This window comes from Vicia villosa, unplaced genomic scaffold (assembly GCF_029867415.1).
Source record: "Vicia villosa cultivar HV-30 ecotype Madison, WI unplaced genomic scaffold, Vvil1.0 ctg.003906F_1_1, whole genome shotgun sequence".
Classification (NCBI taxonomy): Eukaryota; Viridiplantae; Streptophyta; class Magnoliopsida; order Fabales; family Fabaceae; genus Vicia; species Vicia villosa.
This window is the reverse complement of record NW_026706334.1, coordinates 7269-28682: the sequence shown is the minus strand read 5'-3', so window position 1 is coordinate 28682 and position 21414 is coordinate 7269. Positions and strand designations below refer to the sequence as shown.

General features: G+C 37.9%; 3 protein-coding genes and 1 long non-coding RNA gene across 4 annotated transcripts; all 4 read left to right on the top strand.

Annotated features, from left to right (window-relative positions):
- The first annotated feature begins 722 nt into the window (after positions 1–722).
- LOC131641651 (uncharacterized) lies at positions 723–1334 on the top strand. The gene is made up of 3 exons (XR_009295582.1): positions 723–790; positions 899–1029; positions 1277–1334. It is a non-coding gene; the product is annotated as an uncharacterized LOC131641651 (long non-coding RNA).
- Positions 1335–4984: 3650 nt separating this feature from the next.
- On the top strand, positions 4985–6487 carry LOC131641649 (putative pentatricopeptide repeat-containing protein At1g12700, mitochondrial). The gene has a single exon (XM_058911944.1). The coding sequence runs from the start codon at positions 4985–4987 to the stop codon at positions 6440–6442; it is 1458 nt and encodes a 485-aa protein (XP_058767927.1). The 3' UTR covers positions 6443–6487.
- Positions 6488–8750: 2263 nt separating this feature from the next.
- On the top strand, positions 8751–10013 carry LOC131641648 (uncharacterized). The gene has a single exon (XM_058911943.1). It carries the CDS (start codon positions 8751–8753, stop codon positions 10011–10013), a length of 1263 nt encoding a protein of 420 aa, XP_058767926.1.
- Positions 10014–18226: 8213 nt separating this feature from the next.
- On the top strand, positions 18227–19465 carry LOC131641646 (uncharacterized). The gene has a single exon (XM_058911942.1). It carries the CDS (start codon positions 18227–18229, stop codon positions 19463–19465), a length of 1239 nt encoding a protein of 412 aa, XP_058767925.1.
- Positions 19466–21414: the final 1949 nt, after the last annotated feature.

The window sequence follows — 21414 nt, the reverse complement described above, 5'->3', positions numbered from 1 at the left end:
CATTTTTTCAGAGGCGTCGGTGCTAGATAGGTTTACATCAATGGATATTTTTCTCTAGCTAAGTTATTATACTTTTTGATTTAAGTTCTGATATATTTAGCAGATGCTGCAGTATAACTACTGCAAGGAGGTTAATTTCTAAATTGTACTTCAATGCTAATTTTTCCAGCATTTTGTATATTTTGATAGTCCTAGTTGTATTTGTTCACAAAATCCAACTACACAATCTTCGGGTCCTCGTCGACGGCCGAAACAGGTAAGTCAATTCATCTCTACACAACTGCCTCTAACACTGTCAGTTATAATAACTCTAATCACGTGCGTGTGTGTGTGTGTGTAACAGAGAAAAGGTGAAGCTCTCGTTGTTTTTTTGGATGACCGGGTTTAAGATTGGTGATATTTAAGATTGGTGATATTCGTTAAGTGTTGAATTGAAAAAGTCAGCTTTGGAGTTTTGTGTTTTTGGTAATATTCCAGGAGAGGACTCTTCTAAAATTCTGCAATGTCCTTGTCTTAGGTGCAGTGCAGGGCAGACTCACTTCCAATTGTCTTCAACACTAACCTCTTCATCCTCTAAACCACTCATGTTCCCAGGTAAGTCATCTTCAGGTGTGTGCATTACATCATTAACTGGAGCCATCTGCATATAACAAATAAAATTTCCTTAAATAGTAGCATTTCATGGCTTACACGGTACTATGTTTTATGCAGTTGTTTTCTAGGTCAGTGAAATGAGAGATAAACCTTCATGCAAAGTTTCTCAATGTTGAGAATGTACTTGGCTTACACGGTACTATGTTTTATTACAAATACAAACGTGATAGATATACTTGTTGTTTCACTCCATCAATTGTTCAATTTCTAATACAAGATTCTTTCTTCGGCTTTGTTGTTGCAGAGGCTCTTCGGAGATAAATAGTAGCTTTGATGAATGTAGAAGGAATCAATAGGGAACTTGTTGCAAGCCATCTCCACATTACATTTTCTTTAATATTGTTATTTACAAATCTGTTGTTGCTAAAGCAGCTGGTATAATCCACTTCTAACCCTTTTTTAAAATTATTTTTTTCTTTGAATTTTTTTCTGAAAATTATAATTCTTTCAAATAATTTACCCAAATTTTGTATTATTTCAAGTTGCTAAGTTATATGAGTGAATAAAATAGTGCATCTGACAAACTGGCCTTAAAGTGTGTATACCAACCTTGTTTAGTTGATTAACTTGAAATTTTGTATAGCTTTTGATTTGGCTGAATATGAGTATTTGTTTTTGGCAGTATGTTTGGATGGACCATTTTCTGCTTATCATTTCAACTGTGGATTCGGATCGGGAGCAAACAGCTGGCTTGTTAATTTAGAGGTATCTCATGATCTTTCATATTATTATATAATAGTATGGTGTTTCTTATAGGTTTCCTCTATATGTTTGTATTGTATACCCTGATAAGATCTCATATAGAAAATTTTAAAAGTGTTTTTGGGAACACATGTTTGATGATATTTATGTGAAATTCGGTGGCAGGGAGGTGCGTGGATCATCAAATTTCATGGAGAAGGCGATTCCTTTTATGGGAATAATGAGCAATAATGCTCAAGAGAATCCAGATTTTTCATCATATAAGTTTCCTACAAAATGGCTGGCCATCAATCTCACTCAGAATTATGATTATTGTTGTGGTGGTTTGGAGGCTAGATACCCGGTGGTACCGTATCTTACTGTTTTAATCTGAATGTGAATCTAGCTAGCTCTAAGGTGAAAAATTCTGTCTGTTGGGGATTTCTCAAAATCCAACTATTCCGGGAGAGGACGAAGTGATCAAACAAATGAAGTTGGCGTCGATGAATTAGATGAAGAAGACCTTAGTAATAAATTCTGATTTGTATTGTTTTTCTTGTTGACTTGGTGTATCTTTTTAACTTAGGTGGACAAATGATATTAGTAGCTTGGTTCTTTGAGTCATTTTTAGTAATGTGACTATCTAAATTCTTGTTACTAACTTTGTAGCAATTTTTATAGTAATAAGTTGTATATGAATTTGTCTTATTTAAGTTCAAAGTATTTTAAATTAAATTTTAATTTTTATATTATGGTCATTTTAGAATACAATTAATAACATTTTAAATGAAAAATAACATTTTTAGATTTAAATTTTCATGCTGATTTCCGGCGGATTTAGCAGCGGATGTTTCCTGCGGAAATTTCCTGCGGAATTACCTGCGGAAATTATTATCCACGAAGGTAAATCCGCAGGAAATTCGAGTATTTTTAGTAGTGACAATTATTTCTTTAAAATCCATGAGTAGAAAATGATACAAAAACATCAAGCAACCAAACTTAATATTAAAAATACAAAAATTGCCAAGTATAGATCTAGTAAAAATATTGACGGTGAGTGAAAAATTAAGACAAAAAAAGTAGTTTATAGTAATATTCTAATTTTATTTTATATTTAAAATAATTACAAATAATAAATCACTAACTTTACATCAGAGAGACTACGGATTGTGAAACTCAAACTCAATACATGAATCAAATCTATGTAGGTTGTCGTAGGTTAGGTCACGTATACATGTATATAAATAAATTTGAGTAATTAGTAATTTTTTTTTACAACCTGAGTATCATTTCCCAACTTTTACCCAACGCATTTCATATCAAAAATTGTGTTTATTTTTAGTTTAATTTTTTTTTTTCAAAAAAATAGTTTTAAATAATTTAGTTTAATTTAATTTATTTGTTAGAATTAATATGATTTAATTTTTATTTTATATTATTATTAGTTAAAAAAATAATTTAAAAAGAAAGAATAGAAGTATGGTTGCATTTTAGAAATCTCTTTAGGCCCATTTTTGCATTAAAGTCCAACGTTGTTAGTAGAAAACCCTAGTTTGTCATACTATATATTTGCATGGAGCATTGCTGAAAGGATGACAGAAACCGAGCCGCCACTTGTGTAGAGAAACAGAGTATCATTTTTCTTTACAAACAGCTACTGTTCACGTAAAGATCATCTTCATGTTTTTTCTTCTCCATCATATACTCTCTTTTTCGTAAAAAAAATAGTGAAGTACCGGTAGTATTTGGTACCGGTGTGTATTTGGTACAGTTGCGGTACCAAATACACACCTGTACCATATTCGTTGTATTTTATTTTTCTTTCATTATTCAATCTCAAGTAAAATTTATGAATTTTCAAATATAAATATAATATATTTTAACTTACTCGTTATTTTATCTATATATTATTTTTTATTTTTTAAATTGATGTTTTATTGTGAACCTAATAATTTAGTTTACTCGTACGTTTTATAAAAAATCTTATTCCTGTTGCGGGTACCCTGTTGCGGGTACCCTGTTGCGGGTACCCTGTTGCGGGTACCCTGTTGCGGGTACCCTGTTGCGGGTACCCTGTTGCGGGTACCCTGTTGCGGGTACCCTGTTGCGGGTACCCTGTTGCGGGTACCCTGTTGCGGGTACCCTGTTGCGGGTACCCTGTTGCGGGTACCCTGTTGCGGGTACCCTGTTGCGGGTACCCTGTTGCGGGTACCCTGTTGCGGGTACCCTGTTGCGGGTACCCTGTTGCGGGTACCCTGTTGCGGGTACCCTGTTGCGGGTACCCTGTTGCGGGTACCCTGTTGCGGGTACCCTGTTGCGGGTACCCTGTTGCGGGTACCCTGTTGCGGGTACCCTGTTGCGGGTACCCTGTTGCGGGTACCCTGTTGCGGGTACCCTGTTGCGGGTACCCTGTTGCGGGTACCCTGTTGCGGGTACCCTGTTGCGGGTACCCTGTTGCGGGTACCCTGTTGCGGGTACCCTGTTGCGGGTACCCTGTTGCGGGTACCCTGTTGCGGGTACCCTGTTGCGGGTACCCTGCCTGTTGCGGGTACCCTGTTGCGGGTACCCTGCCTGTTGCGGGTACCCTGTTGCGGGTACCCTGTTGCGGGTACCCTGTTGCGGGTACCCTGTTGCGGGTACCCTGTTGCGGGTACCCTGTTGCGGGTACCCTGTTGCGGGTACCCTGTTGCGGGTACCCTGTTGCGGGTACCCTGTTGCGGGTACCCTGTTGCGGGTACCCTGTTGCGGGTACCCTGTTGCGGGTACCCTGTTGCGGGTACCCTGTTGCGGGTACCCTGTTGCGGGTACCCTGTTGCGATAAACACATTAGGCCGTGACAACAGTGATACATTCAAATTTGATTTTTTTTCCTTGAGATTTTTTTTTAATATATGCTTGTTTTAAGCTTTCAGTGTGAGACAGGTCTTTAAAATAATCTGAATAAAAAGTTATATTGCTTTTCTCAGTATTTGTAGCCATTTTTAATACACTTGAGAAGGAGTTTGAGAAGGTGATGTTCTTGTTTCCTTCTTGGTGAGATACAAAGTTGTGTCATTCAACGAATATCTCTACAAATTTACAATTAAAGCTCCTTCAGTAATAATGACAATAACACATAAGAAGCAAAAGATATAACTAAAATCCCTAAAAATTTCTAATCTTCATAAGCATTCATTTTCCTCTTCTTTGAAGCCCTGTACATGCATCTAGAATGCCTTTTTTTGTTAGAGTTACACCAGTCTTTTCTTTATACAATCGGATATACTCTAGAATCACTTATGGATTATCCATCTTAGAGATGACAGGAAAAACATCAATATAATAAGTTTGGACATTCTTGATTATCAAACTAATTTATGACTTCACAACAATCTTCTTCCTAATAATTTTTATATTGTCTAAAATGACACCATACAATATGCTCCTATAGGTTACTAAATCTCAAAACCATACTAAATGCACGTCCAAATGCAACCCGTCATCTTTCCCAAAATCATGCTCCAAAAAATAGGTACAACAAAACAACAATTTCCCACAACATTTTAAAACCGTACTAGGATACCATTGCGAATCTCTCAACTGAGAAACATTGTTAACCCACCAAAGTCTGAAGTTAGTCTGAGAAACATTCTCCATTGTTAACCCGCCAATGTCGTTCACAACAAGGTCAAGGTTAATTTCTTACTCCAATTTTGCTATTTCATTTCACTTTCTCTCAAAACCTTTCAATGGAATTACTCCCGATATTGCTACTTTGACCATCTTGATCAATTGTTTCTCCCATCTAGGTCAATTGAATTTTGCATTTTCTACATTGGCAAAGATTCTTAAATTAGGTTATCAACCGAATACCATAACCTTGACTACACTTGTCAATGGTTTGTGCCTTAATGGTAAGGTGAGAGAAGCTTTGCACTTTCATGATTATGTGGTTGCGCGTGGATTTCACTTTGATCAATTTGGTTATGCGTCATTGATTAATGGGTTGTGTAAAATTGGGGAAACAAGAGCTGCAATGCAATTGTTGAGAAAGATTGAAGGGAAATTGGTCAGGCTTAATGAGGTAATATATAACACCATTATTGATAGTTTCTGTAAAGATAAATGTGTAGACGATGCCTATGAGTTATATTCTGAAATGATTGCAAAGAGAATTTCTCCTGATGTTGTCACTTTCAATTCTCTAATCTATGGATTTTGTATTGTTGGTCAATTGAAAAAAGCATCTAGATTTTTAAATGAGATGGTATTGAGAAACATCTACCCGGATGTTTGTACTTTTACTATCTTGGTTGATGCTCTTTGTAAGGAGGGAAATGTGAAAGAAGCCAAGAATTTATTAGTTGTGATGATGAAAGAGGGTGTAATACCTGATGTTATTGTTTACAATTCATTAATGAATGGGTATTGTCTGGTTAATGAAGTGAATAAGGCCGAACATGTGTTGAGAACTATTTCTCGAATGGGAGTGGCACCTAGTGTTCGGAGCTATAGTATCATGATTAATGGATTCTGTAAGATGAAAATGGTCAATGAAGCTTTGAGTCTCTTTAATGAAATGTGTTGCAAAGGAATTGCTCCTGACACGGTGACTTACAATTCTCTCATTGACGGTTTGTGCAAATCAGGGAGAATCTCGCATGCTTGGAAGCTTGTTGATGAGATGCATGATAATGGTCAACCAGCTGATATATTCACTTACAGTTCTTTAATAGACGCTTTATGCAAAAACTATCTTGTTGACAAAGCTATTGCATTAATAAAAGAAATCAAAGACCACGGCATTGTACCAGATATGTGCACGTACAATATACTTATTGGCGGACTATGCAAAGGGGGGCAACTTAAAAACGCACATAATATTTTTAAGGATCTTTTGACTAAGGGTTATTGTTTAAATATCCAAACATATAATATTATGATCAATGGACTTTGTAAAGATGGTTTGTTTGATGAACCAGAGGCTTTGTTGTCAAAAATGGAGGACAATGGTATCATTCCTGATGCTATAACGTATGAAACTATTATCCGAGCTCTCTTTCATAAAGATGAGAATGAAAAGGCGGAGAAACTTCTTTGTGAAATGATTGCTAGAGGTCTACTATAAGTGTAATTCCAGGTAAGATAATTTCTCAATAAATAATTGGTTATTTTCATGACGGCTATGTAATCGATATGATTTATTTATTTTGTTGATAGTTACATATGCAAAGGAGGTTGGACTACTCAATGGTGTCACTGCCACTTTAATTTTAATCAAAAGTCATGTGTTATTTACTTGTTGTTATGTTCATATTGATATTATTAATGGTTTTTTGTCTTAACATGATTTTCATTTATCTTTGCAGTCTACTGTCAATAAACTTCATTTATTTTTAAGTGAGTCAAATTACAAACCAATCTCCGAAGGGAGAAGGTAAGAGCTTTGAAAGTTAACATTCTTGTATATGAAGCATCATGTAACTTGGCAAAATGGGCTATTCACAAATCTGCAGATAAGTATGTATTTGATAATTATCACCCCTCCTTAATATAGGATGAAAAAACAAAGACATGATGAAAATTTAAATATTTATATGTTGTGAAATGTGAATTGTATAATTATATTACCACCAAATGTAATAACTAATAACTATCGGTTTTTGCATTCACTTCCGCTTGGAGGGGTCTGGTTGTGGATCATACTCTTCCATTAAATTTGTCTGCAAAATCGATGACTGTGTAAATATTAATAATAACAAATTTGAATCTGTCTCTTGCAGAACAACACTTAATCTATCATGTACCCTTATGATAGAATCACTAAATAAAAGCTCTTAGCAACAAGCTTAACTTGAAATATTATGCTAATGCTAGTTATAGGTTGATGCAGTCAGTATATGATATCAATTAGGGAAATGTTCTCTCCTTAGCACCTTATAACCTCATGCTCATTGCCTTTCAATGAATAACTCATGCATTTGTCGTTACTATTATTGTGCTAGTTTATTGCTTATGCAGTTTTTTTCGTATTAAAGTTTGCAGCGAACACTTTGATATATGTGAATTAGCAACCCGTCTATGCTGGTTAGAGATAAATTGGTTCCTTTGTCTTTCCCTATTGGCAGAGTCTAACAGTTGAACATGTTGATCCTGCGATCTTTCAAGCTTCTCTATGCACAATCCGTGCTACAATCCTCGAGTTACAATTTTTCAACCCCCTCATGATCTTGTGTACACTCGATTTTTACAACAACGTATCTAAGCTCATTCCTTTTCCTCTTAAATTCTGTAATATGGTATGAAATCATGTTCAGTAAAACAATTATGTATGGATCAAACATTGCCATGGTTACATCGGCTTACTCTATTATATTTGTAATGCTTTATTCTTTTTATTTTCTCAGTGCTATCACTGAACAAGTATGCATAACATTTCCCCCTAACTGATCTACACCTACAATTCGAACATTTTAATTCATGGAAATTCACTTGTATGACCGCGCTGGAAGAGCTTGATAATCTATCTAGTAACATCGGAATTGGTTCAAAGTATACAGTGTAAATCTGGTTTGTTACTGCTGTCACATGCAGTACTTTAATTCATGGAAATTCACTTGTATGACCGCGCCGGAAGAGCTTGATAATCTATCTAGTAACATCGGAATTGGTTTGTTACTGCTGTGACATGCAGTACTTCAACTGAGAATGTTCCTAGTTATACTACATGATATTGTTACATTTTACTTTTATTGTGCTAGTTTTTTTTATTGCACTGAAAAGGATCTCACTCTAATAGATTTGTTAAATTTTGGTTCCAAATATAGCTCATTGAAGTTGTTAAATACATGCATCAAGCTATGTTTTCTTGACAAGGTGTACTTTTTAGGTGTAAGCAAGTGATGGAAAGATCTATTTATTTATTAGTAATAAACTTCTTATCAACTAAGCGATTGCTCTTTCTGTCCACTGTTTTATGCAATGAGTAATTATTTCACACATCTTACACATAACTTCAAAGTTGTTTTATGCAATGAGTAATTATTTCACACATCTTACACATAACTTCAAAGTTATGTTATTAGAAACCTGTTTCAAAGTAGTATGTGATAAGGAGTGGATAAACAAGGAGCATAAGAACAAAGATGGGCTTTCCAAGGGGAATTAGCAAGGATCGTAAAATTCAAAGTCGTATGAGCTATAGGATTTTATTATTTTCTTTATAATTTGTAAAGATCTTATACTTCCAAACTCACGTGCTTTCTAGAGAGAAGGCAGAGTCTCTCTCTCTAAGAAAACTTATCGTGTCCCCTTCCCCCAAATCTAGGGTTTGTGGCGGCTATCTCCAGATTGTTCTGGCTTTTCTACCACACTTGAGTGGTGCTTCTCGATTGTTTTCTCTCGTCCTAGTCACGAGGTGGTAGATACGTGTAGCAATGGATAAGTGGAAAAACATACCACTTACGAAAGAGGAGGAGGAAGGAATTACAGCGGCGGCGGATGAGGTGAGCGGAGAAGAGATTTTTCAGAGGACCCTTGCAGGAAGACTATGGACAACAAATGGTTTCAACTCTAGAGCGTTCACTACAACGATTGTGGGGGCCTGGAAACTAAAGAATGCTGTGGAGACACAAGAGTTAAACAAAAATCTGTTCCTCTTCAGGTTTGCAACAAAAAGAGAAATGGAATGGGTGCTTCGTAGCGGCCCATGGAGCTTTGATAGGAACCTTTTGGTGTTGGACAGGGTTTCAGGGGAAGAGCAACCTTCCAACCTTAACATGCACTACGGGATGTTCTGGGTTCGTGTCTACGATCTCCCTTTGATGCTGAGATCCGAGACAATGGCGCGGAAGGTTGGTCAAATCCTAGGTACGTTCGAAGAGATGGATACGAAGGAAGGACATAGGAGCGGGAGATTCCTCAGAATTAAGGTTAAAATAGATCTGAATAATCCACTCAAGCGAGGGACGGTGGTTCGATTTAAGGAGAAAACTCACAGAGTGTACTTCAAATACGAGAGACTCCCAACTTTCTGTTTCGTATGTGGGAGAATCGGCCATCAAATGAAGGATTGTGATGCTCTAGGAGATCTAAGTGAAGAGGGCTTCGAAGATCTGGATGAACAGGAGCTATCCTATGGTTTATGGTTACGAGCTTCGCCACTCCCAAAAGTTTTTGACGACCAAAAGTCCAGAGAGGGGAGTTCGGGGACGTGCAGCAGGAGTCTGTTCCAGGTATCTTCAAGTCAAAGCAGGTGCAACAATAATGAAAAAGACAAGGAGGAAGGGGTTGAAGTTACACAGGTTCGAGACCACAAGAAAAAGGGTACTGAGAAGGAGGGTGAACCGGGAGGGAAGCAGGGAGTAGATAATTTGGCTATTGAGACGGTGGCGGAATCCCTTGGGGCTGTGATCATCTCCGAGGCTGACAAAGTCATCAATCAAAATCCAGTGGAAACAGTGCAAAAGAAAAAGAAATGGAGTAGGAGGAAGCCGGGGAAGAAACCCATGGGGGAGACTAGAAGCAAGGAAGCAATTGAGAGGGGAAAAAGACAACTAGTGGAGGTGCCTATTAGAGAAGTGTCCTCTGAAGAAATGGGGCAAATCAACAAGAAAAGAAGGCAGCCAGAAGTAGGTGAGATAAATCAAAACATTGTACTAGAGGTGGTGTTGGAATCCCAACACCGCCTATCCCAATGAAATTAGTGAGTTGGAACTGCAGGGGGTTAGGGAATCCCCGTGCAGTTCGAGCCTTGCTAAGGCTCATCAGAACAGAAAATCCCGATGGTGTGTTTTTGATGGAAACTAGATTGACCGTTCAAGAGGCTACTAGAATAAAAATCAAAACAGGATATGACTGCTGCCACTCAATTGGCTGCAAAGGCAATGGGAGAGACAGAGCCGGAGGCCTACTGCTGTTGTGGAATGAGGGTTTACAGATCTCTCTGAGTTCTTTCTCTCTCAATCATATTTGTGGTAATGTTCTGGATGAAGGGACAAATATTCCTTGGGGCTTTGTGGGAATGTATGGATTCCCAGAAGAGCAAAATAAAAAAGATACATGGATTTTGCTCCAGGAGGTGGCTAGATCAATGGGAGACAATTGGATATGCTTTGGCGATTTCAACGATATCGTGCAGGAAAACGAGAAACTTGGGGGGAATACTAGAAGTTGCAGCCAACTGAATTGGGGAAGAAATGCTATTGAATCATGCGGATTACAGGACCTTGGCTTTGAAGGGTACCCTTTCACTTGGTCTAATGGTAGAGCAGAGGAGGCAAATATTCAGTGCAGATTGGACAGAGCTATGGCTACTGCACAGTTCATCCAAGATTTCTCTCCACTCAACATTCTTCATTTGCCCAGATTCGGTTCGGACCATGCGGCGATCAGGATTGATATGGGTGTCACACAAGAAGGTAGACAACGGGCCAGGCGTCTTTTCCGGTTTGAAGAAGCTTGGACCAAAGATGAAAGATGTGAAAGAATGATTAGACAGTGTTGGAACAATGCTAGAGGGGGAGGCCTGAACAAAATAAAAGAATTGCAAAAAATGAATGAGGAGTTCAAGGAATACAGACCAGATTCAGTTAGGAAAGAGATTTCCAGGATTGAGGAAAAGCTGAAAGGTGTAGAAAATTGGAGTAACAGTGTGGAGAGCATTAGATCCTACAAGGCCCTCGAAAAACATCGCAACAATCTTCTTAAGACAGAGGAGATACTCTGGAGACAACGGAGCAGAGCTATATGGTTGAGGGATGGTGACAACAACTCAAAGTTCTTCCATGGAAAGGCGACGCAACGGCGAAAGTGTAACCAAATCCTTAAACTAAAAGATCCCACTGGTGTGTGGAGGCGGGGAAGCAGCAACTGTGAGAATTTACTTCTGAACTACTTCAAGAATATATTTGGCACCTCTAACCCCCAAAATATCGAAGCTACGTGTGATATTGTAAAAGGGAAACTTACCCCTGAGCACAAGGTTCTGTGTGAGGCAAAATACGTGGGGCAGGAAGTAGAGACGGCCCTTCATCAGATGCATCCTCTGAAGGCTCCAGGCCCTGACGGCTTACCGGCTCTCTTCTATCAAAAGTATTGGCCTATCGTTGGGAGAGACATAATTTCCTTGGTCCTTGATATCCTGAACAATAATAGGGACCCCTCTGAGGCTAACAGAACCTTCATAGCCCTCATCCCCAAAGTCAAGCATCCAAGTTCCCCTAAAGACTTCAGACCCATAAGTCTTTGTAATGTTCTTATGAAGCTGGTGACAAAGACAATTGCCAACCGAGTCAAGCAAATCCTCCCTGACGTTATCGACGCTGAACAGAGTGCTTTTGTGAATGGAAGGCTGATAACGGACAACGCTCTAATTGCTCTTGAATGCTTCCACTGGATGAAAAAGAAGACCAAAGGGAAGAAAGGGGCTATGGCTTTGAAGTTGGACATGTCGAAGGCTTATGACAGAATCGAATGGGATTTTGTGGTGGGAGTGATGGAAGCCATGGGCTTTCCGAAGGAGATGGTGTGCCTAATTGCTCGCTGCATCAAAACAGTCAGCTACCAGATCCTAATTAACGGGCAGCCCAGCAATGTTTTTTACCCGGAGAGAGGTCTCCGTCAAGGGGATCCTCTCTCCCCTTACCTGTTTGTTCTTTGTGCAGATGTACTTTCAGGATTATTGAAGCAGGAGGGAGCAGCCAAGAGAATCCATGGTATCCAAGTGGCGAGGAAAGCACCAACCATCACGCACCTCCTTTTTGCTGATGATAGTCTTTTCTTCTCCAGAGCCTCAATCAAGGAAGCCGACACTATCATGGAGATATTGAGAAAGTACCAGATGGCTTCAGGTCAGCTGGTCAATCTTGAGAAGTCTGAAGCCTCTTTTAGTCGAAACGTGGTGGAAAGTGATAAAAATATGATCCGGGACAGGATGGGTGTAAAGACCGTCGAGGCTCACTCAAGATACTTGGGCTTACCGGCCTTTTTTGGTAGATCCAAGAAAGCTATTTTCTCTCAGGTGATCGAAAGGGTGTGGAAAAAGGTGAAAGGATGGAAGGAGAAGTTCTTGTCAAGGGCTGGGAAAGAAGTGCTGATAAAATCCGTGGCTCAAGCAATTCCGACATACGTCATGAGCTGCTTCAGACTGCCAGTGGACTGTTGCAAGGAGATTGAAGCTCTTATGGCTAGGTTCTGGTGGGGATCCTCAGTAGAAGAGAAGAAGATTCACTGGTTGAGCTGGTCCAAATTGTCGAAAGCTAAAGGCGAAGGTGGATTGGGTTTCAGGGGCATTAGTGATTTTAATTTGAGCCTCTTGGGAAAACACTATTGGAGACTGTCAGTTGGAGGAGATTCCTTACTGAAGAGAGTGTTTAAAAGTAGGTATTATCCAAGGACTTCCATTAGTGAGGCAAAGTTGGGCTTTGCTCCTAGTTACGCCTGGCGGAGCATCCTAGAATCTAAGGAAATTGTTGAGTATGGTTCAGGTTGGAGAATTGGGAATGGAAGAAAAGTCAGAGTGTTGAAAGACAAATGGATTCCTACAGGAGGAGGCTTTAAGACTGCTGAACTGTCAAGTGGAATTGGAGATGATGTCTTAGTTAGTGACCTTATTGATCCTATCGCCGGATGCTGGGATCATAATTTTCTTAAATCCTGTTTCAGCCCTCTGATTTGTTCTCAAATTGCAAACATCCCTATTTCCTGGAGCCAACCAGAAGATAAACTCATTTGGCACAGTGAGAAAGATGGCAATTACTCCGTTAGGTCGGCGTACCATCTCATTGCAAGGAAGAGAGATAGTTCTGCCCCTGGTCCATCGCGGCGTGTTAATGATAACTTGTGGAAATTGTTGTGGAATGCTCCTATCCATAATAGAGTGAGGAACTTCCTTTGGAGAATGGCCAAGAATATTCTTCCCACTCGGATGAATTTGGTTCGTAAAGGTGTCAAAACAATACCGGATTGTCCGCTATGCAACAAAAGTCCTGAAAACAATGAGCATTTGTTTATGCAGTGTGATTTCTCCAAACAGGTTTGGTTTGCCTCCCCCCTTGGTCTAAGTGATTTCCACATCAATGATCTCAATTCTTGGCTGGAACTGTTTTTAAATGCAAAGGATCCTTATGGCTCTCAACTGGTGTGTGCAACTCTGTGGAAAATTTGGGATGCCAGGAATAAGGTTGTGTTCAAGGAGGCCCCTGTTGATCCGAAAGATGTGGCGGACATTGCTAGAGAGTGGGTTGAAGATTTTAACTTGGCTAATCCGAAGACAAAAAACCGAAATCAAAATCAACATCTCGCTATTGAAAATGTATGTCCTCAAGACATTAATATCATTCATGTGGATGCAGGTTGTTTTCCCGATGGTTCCGTAGGCATGGGCTGTGTTTTCCAAAATCAGAATGGAATTGTCAAGCTTGCTGCAACAAACAAGATGATCATGGATACGACTCCCGCTGTCGCAGAAACTCTGGCTATTCGTTGGGCCCTCAAGCTAGCAGAACAACTCAGCATAAAGAAGTTGATCTTGTATTCGGATGCGCTCTCGGTGATTGACTGTTTAAATGGTGTGTCAAAAGTGGCTGAGTTGGAGCCCTTGGTGTTAGATTGTCTGTCATTAGCTATTTCCTGTAATGTTTTATCTTTTGCTTTTGTCGGTAGAAATCAAAACCAAACAGCCCATAATTTAGTTGGTTTAGGCCATAGGATTGGTGCTAGGACTTGGAATGGGATTATTCCCTCTGCCAATTTTTCATTTGCTGTACAAGACTCTTTATCTATCTAATGAGTGAGTCTTTCCATCAAAAAAAAAAAAAGATCTTATACTTCCTATTTTTTTCATTGCCTAACCTACAATTTACTTAAAAAATTTACGACATTATACTGTCCAACACATTTTCTATTGTTTACAATTTATAAAGGTTTTTCTTAACTTATAGAAATTCAAATAATTTGATAGATTTCATTTAAAATTTTAACAAATCGAAAGGGAGCGTATTAAAAGAGTATCTTCTTAACATGGTTTTAGTTTTATTTTGCTTTTTCTAGTTTTTTTCATCTTCATTTTCAAATACCAAACAAATAGATATTTTAAGTTTTTTATTTTATTTTTAATAAAATCATAATATTAATTCATTAATATATTTTTTCAAAAATAATTGAAAATAACTTTTATTTATTAATTAAAATGATATTAATGATAATTTCAAAACTGTCATTGAACAAATTTAAACTCTGTATTTTTAAATTACAATATTATAAACTCTTATTTACATATTAAAAGAAATTTATTATATTATTATTTGCCCCTATCAAACAAAATGTCTGGATTCGCCACCACAACTCTTTGTTGTGTAGGACTGTCTTAGATTTCAAGGTTTATGATATACTAAGATCTCGCCCACGTGAGAGTGATGTAGAGCTCATGTATTTATTTCTGAGTGAATTTCGTGATTCCTTTTTCTCTCCTATTAATGAGATATATATATATATATATATATATATATATATATATATATATATATATATATATATATATATATATATATATATATATATATATATATATATATATATATATGAGATCTATTAGGCTTGGATAAGAGGCCAAAAGGAACAGTTTTTCCTTATTTCGATCAAAGGTACGGGAGTGGGAAAACTGAATTCTTCATGTAATCGTGGGAAAAAATATTTATCCTCCCTTGACTAATTATGTGCGCGACATGTACCCCCTTAGTTGATTAAGTAGGAAAACATGATTTGGTTGGGGGCGGCTAAGCCTATGCCCAATATGACAACCAATTTTGAGGCGTCCAGAGTGTCCATTCGGTTAGGGTTGTTTGTGGCACACTGTTGGGCGTTTTCCCAGTAATGGTGTAATTGCATTTGGTAGTGTCCTTTGAGCTATTTCTCTTAGGACCTATTAAAATTATCTCAGTCCATAGTCCCTTATACTTTGTTTGGAGTTTTGAAGGGAGGAGAAGGAAAGATTTCTGAAAACGATTTTTTTTAAATATTAAAAAATATTTGACATTTTTTGAAAAAATGATTTTGTATAGAATGATAAAAGAGTGTTTATCATTACTATATTTTTAATTTTCAAAATACTATAACATCATAAAAGATATTTGAAAAATTTATGTAAGCCATCGAAAACTCCAATAGAAATTTTGAGTTCCCTTAAATTCGTTTCACTCAATCCTTCTCTTTTTTCAAAGCATTCCCCTTCCTTTCCCTCCAAAGTCTCAAAACATACCTTTAAGCATGAGGTCTTGGAAATGGCGAAGTGATTAACAGGTATGACTCCAACCTCTATAATGGGGCCCTAGAAAATTCTTTGGCTAGGTACTTAGAAAACTTCACCCATAGGGTGGGAATAGGCCAGGCCGGCCTACAAGGACCTATATTCTGCTCTATTTAAGGTCTGGTATGGCCTGACCTATTTAAAAAAGGCCAGACTTTATCTTTTTAAAATCATATTTAATTAAATAAGTCAGACTTAGACTATTAGAAAAGCCTATAAGGTCTTATAGATTGACCTATATGTGCATATATGTTAGAAAAATAGGCTAAATAGTATATAAAAGGCCTTGTTGTATATGAAAGGCTTAATATGAAACTGGTTTTCAAATAGGTTTTCAGGTCAGACCATGCTTGTAAAAATGTCATATCAGGCTAAAAAATGCCTATAATAGGCTACAAGCCAGACTCAGGCCTTAAAAATTTATCATAGGTGAGACTCAGGTCTTCTAAGGCATGGCCTGACTTATTTCCACTTGAGTTAAGTCCCTCAAACAAAGTGTTGGGGTTGTCCAAGGTGATCAAGAGACCGCCCAGAGGTGCTATCAAGCAAGCTTGAGGTTGAAGAGGGTGAATATGGATGTATCCCATATTGAGCAGACGGATGTGAAGGAAGTGAACATTGTGGATTTGAAGTTAGGAGCAGAGCCCAAAGAAAGGAGATGACGCACTTGAAGACGAGGAGTTAGTCACATTATTCTAGAAGAGCATGAATGTATTACGTAAGTATGCCAAGACGAGCTCAAAGAGCTTGATAGATTTAATACCATATTTAAGTTAATCATGTTATTAGTTTGGTTGATTAAGGTGAGGTATCACCTCTGCCAAGTGTATAGTTTCTCTTAAATACATGGTTTACTTGTAATAATTGGGTGACACTTGATAAGTGCTTTATTCATGCTAAAATGAATTATTATAATATAGCACTTATCTTGCTTATTTGACATATTTCTCACATAAAACCCCCCAATCATTGAATAAACTATTATTGTGCAAGATTACTTGGCTTGGTTTGTTTTTGTGCAGGATTTGGCCTTAAGCAAAAAACCAGAAAACAGAGCATTCGCTGCAGCGAACTTTCTTTCGCTGTAGCGAACTCCAGGCACTCAAAGGCAAAAATCCAGAAACAGTGCATTCGCTGCAGCGAAAGGTAGCGAATGGTAGCGAAGGCCCGATTCGCTGCAGCGAACCATATTTCGCTGTAGCGAATGAAGTCAGAATCAAACTTCCCAGTTTCGCTAGCAGCAAGCAGTAGCGAGGTACATTCGCTGCAGCGAACCATATTTCGCTGTAGCGAACTTTGGCGGTTTCTAGAAGATTTGAATTGCTTAAAGCTGAAGAAAACATTCGCTGTAGCGAAATATCCTTCGCGTAGCGAACTCTGGCGGTCAGAACAAAGACTTAATAATGAAGCAAGGCATTCGCTGCAGCGAAACTCCTTTCGCGTAGCGAACTCAGGCGGCCAGAACTGCTATAAAAGGAGCAGAACTCATTTCAGAAAGCATTCATTCACTTTTATCTTGTAATACCTTTGAAATAGTAATAGAAATAGAGGTTTTTAGGGAGAAGGGAGCTGGACATACATCGAGAGTCGGGAAATCGTCGTTGATGTCGTTCCAAATCGAATCTTCCATTGTTCTTCAAGCTACCATGAGTAGCTAAAACCCTCTCTTGTTGGGATTGGTCGTAGTTCACCGAAACAGTATGTATTTTCTTTGATCATGGCATTATATATAATTTATGTTTGAATCATTATTGTTGTTATCTTCGTTTCACCGTTTATTTCATGGATTGAATTGATATTGACAAATACAATTCTAATCTCGATCCAAGATAACAACTATTAAACTCTAAATGCTAGACATAGATTTAGGTTTAATATTCACTTTAAGTATTGAATCTTAATGCTACCGTATTGTTTAATAGACTGAGAAATCGTCGATTAAACCATAAGGTGAGAAATCTCAACAAACGTTTAGACATGAACTTTGTTGTGAGCAATACGTGATGATAATGAAACAAGCATAAATTGTGTATAACTGATCCGAGATTTTCATATTGAATCGGTGGATGAAAACCAATTCCCAACAAGTCTTTTCCTCTAAAACTTATCTTTCGTTATTTACGCATTTTTACTTTCCGTAATTTTCAACCAAACAAACTTGAAACTTTAAGCTTAGAACTATAGAAATTGTTGAACGGTTTTGATATCGCTCCAATCCCTGTGGATACGATAAACATAATATACTTACATTTGACTTGTACTTTCTACAACATCAAATTGGCGCCGTTGCCGGGGATTGGCGTTTAAGATATTAAAACATCGCAATCGTTTCTATACTTTTAAGTTTTGTGCATTTGTTTATATATTGTATATATTTTTCTGTTTGTTGCAACGTGTGCTCAAGTGTTTGGATAGGTGGAAAAATTTCTGTTTATGCTTCGAGGCAAAAGTTCAAAGGAGCAACTTCTTTTTGATCCCGAGATCGAAAGAACAATCCGAAAGAACAAAAGGCAAACAAAGAGGCAGAAACAACTATCCAAACAGAAAAACCCAAAGAAAGGAGCTTCTACATCAAATACTCCCTCAAATCATCCTATCAAAGAAACCATGGCAGCAGAAAATCAAGTGGAACCACCCTGCGAAAGCAGCCCAAGACGGTTTGCCCGTCTCACCAACAATCCAGCCGCAAGACGAGCTGGGATGAAAACAGGATTGCTACAAATCATCTATGCTAATCCTTTTGCAGGTCTGGATCATGAAGATCCCTACACTCACCTCACCCGATTCTACGAGATTGCTGGCACATTAGGTACACCAGAAGCGGAAGAGGAAGCTGTGTTCATGAGACTTTTTCCGCACTCGTTGATTGGTAAAGCAAAGGATTGGTACCTCGATCAAGCAACAGAAACCATGACCAATTGGAATGTCTTAGAGAGAAATTTTCTTCACAGATTCTTTCCTCATAACCGATTCATGGATGCAAAAACAACCATTGCCACGTTCACTCAATCTACAACCGAGACTTTGTGTGAAGCCTGGGAGCGTTATAAATCCATGTTACGGAAATGTCCAAACCACGGTTTCGATGACATGTCACGAATCCATATTTTCCGTAATGGATTATTACCTCAACCAAAGCTTTTACTTGACGCAACAGCTGGAGGTTCCTTGATAGCAAAAAGTGCAGCGGAAGCAATTGCAATCATCGATAGAATGGCTCTCACGGATCACCAGGTGCAACACAATCGAGGAACCGTGCAAAAGAAAGCTGGAATTTTGGAATTAGGCACAAATGATGCAATCCTAGCACAAAACAAGCTGCTCACTCAAACCGTAGAGGAATTGACAAAACAGCTGTCCAAGCTTCCTCAACAACTCAAAGATGTGCACGGTTCGTCAAACGCATCACAACAAGTAGCTTTTTGTGAACTTTGTACGAGTGATCATCCAACTGGTTTCTGTCCCCCGATCAACGAAGAGGTAAAATACATGGGAAATCAACAACAAAGGCAAGTTCCGTACAATCAAGGTTATCCACACAACAACAACAACGCAAGCTATGGCCAAAACCGACCGAATCAGTACCAAAGTTACACGCAGCCAGATAAGCTTTCAAAGATCGAGGATACCTTGAATCAATTCATGCAATTGTCCATGGCAAACCAGAAAAACACTGATGCGTCAATTAGAAATCTTGAAACGCAAGTTGGGCAAATTGCGAAGCAACTAAGTGAGCAACAAAGAGGTACGTTTTCTGCCACTACTCAAGTTAATCCCAAGGAAACTTGTAACGCAATCACGACAAAAGGTAGTGACATTGTTCAAGACAAAGTTGGGGAGAATTAAAAAGGTATAGTTGTGGAGAAAAATCAAGAAAAAGGAAAACATATGGAGGAGGAAGAAAACAATGTTGATCCCGGAATCGTAACAGTTCCAGTCACCATTAAAAATCTCAAGTCTAAAGCTTTGATTGATCTTGGTTCAAGCACAAATCTTCTTCTGTTATCTGTTTTTCAAAAGATTGACACTCTTGATATGGAACCTACAAAAATGATGTTGCAACTTGCTGACAAATCTATCACAAAACCAATTGGCATAGTGAAAGACGTTATGGTGGAAATTAAGAACTTCCTATTCCAAACAGATTTTATGGTGATGGATATTGACAAAATAGACGAAACACCTCTGATCTTGGGCCGTCCCTTCATAAAGGCAGCCCGAATGATGATTGACGTGGATGAAGGGAAGATGAAAGTAAGGTACAAAGATGAAGAAGTGAACTTTACATTGTTTCAACACAAGGAGGATGATTATTCCAAAGATAAAGCTCCTGATGAATTAGGCCTGGATACATTAAAAGAAATGGACAAGAAAGAAAGGCCAAGGGATGGTGGAAAGAACATTTTGACGAATTCATACAAACCACCATAAAGCTTACTCGAAACAGGCGTCGAGCTAATGACGTTAAACAAGCACTTATTGGGAGGTAACCCAACTTTTCATTGCTTTCATTTCCTTTATGCATAATTAATAGATCAGTAGGAAGAAAATGGCATGACATAGCACAAAGAAAATTCTGCACAAAACAGAATTATGCAGAGTTCGCTACGCGAAGCCCTGCTTCGCTGCAGCGAACGCAGCAAGTTCAAAAAAAAAAATCTTTTCCAATCATGCCATCTTCTTCATTTTAATTTCTGTGTGTTTTTACTTTTGAGCTATAGATGACTTATGACCAATTCATGATGCTTGTTGTCCTCTAACAATGAATTGAAAGAAGAAGCATAGAGTGGAAAATCAATTTCACATAAACCAAAAGAACAAGGTTAAGGACATGAGTTGAAAAGATTGCACTATCCAAGGTACATGTTTAAAGCTTTCTTAGAATTTAGCATATACATGACATAAGTAGGCTGCATAAAACCAGTTCATTCAATCCTATGCCATGACATGTTTTCATATGAATCACTTAGTTCTCAAACAAGAAAGTGAGGTAACCTTCCATTGTTCACTATATGCTAAGGAGACTGACAAATTATTGTTTTAACTCGTTTGATTCATGCTTAATCTTGCATTTATGTTGGTAATTGCAAAGACATGGAAGGGATCAAGGCAATTCTTTGAAATTGAGCATAACTACTAAACCAAATATAGCCTCATTGTCCATTGTGAGTGAGTGATCTTTTGCAACCCCTTTTCAGCCATATTACAATGAATCTATCATTGATGAACTGAACAAAACATTAAGTAAACCACTTAATGGATATTGTTCCATATCTTTGAAAATCACAAAAGTTCATAAATGATAGATTCCACTTTTTCTTGATTAAAACCTTAAAACCATGGATCTCCTTTTATAAATTCTTAAAGAGCATTCAAAGAAAAATAAAGTTTTGTTCAAGTTGGGGAGAAAAAGAAAAAGGCCTCTTTCAAGAAAAGAAAGATAGAAAAGATGAATGAAAAAAAAAAACATGAAAGAAAAGAGAAGTGAGAAAAGAAAGGGCAATGATTACCAAAAGAAGAAAGTTTTCAAAAGAAACAAAGAAAGGTAGGATGAGTAATATGTATAAAAAGAATCAAAACCTATGAATGCTCTTCTAAAAAGAAAATCAAAAACCACTTTGTTTCCATTATCCATAGAAATGACACTTCCTTGGGACCTTGGCCACATTACAACCATGAAAGACCTTAGTGATCTATGTTTTTGCATATCAACATATCTTGCTTGGATGAAAGTATGAATTGATCTAGATGTTAGCAAATTTGTCATGTGAGAGATCAACATACCTCATCATTTT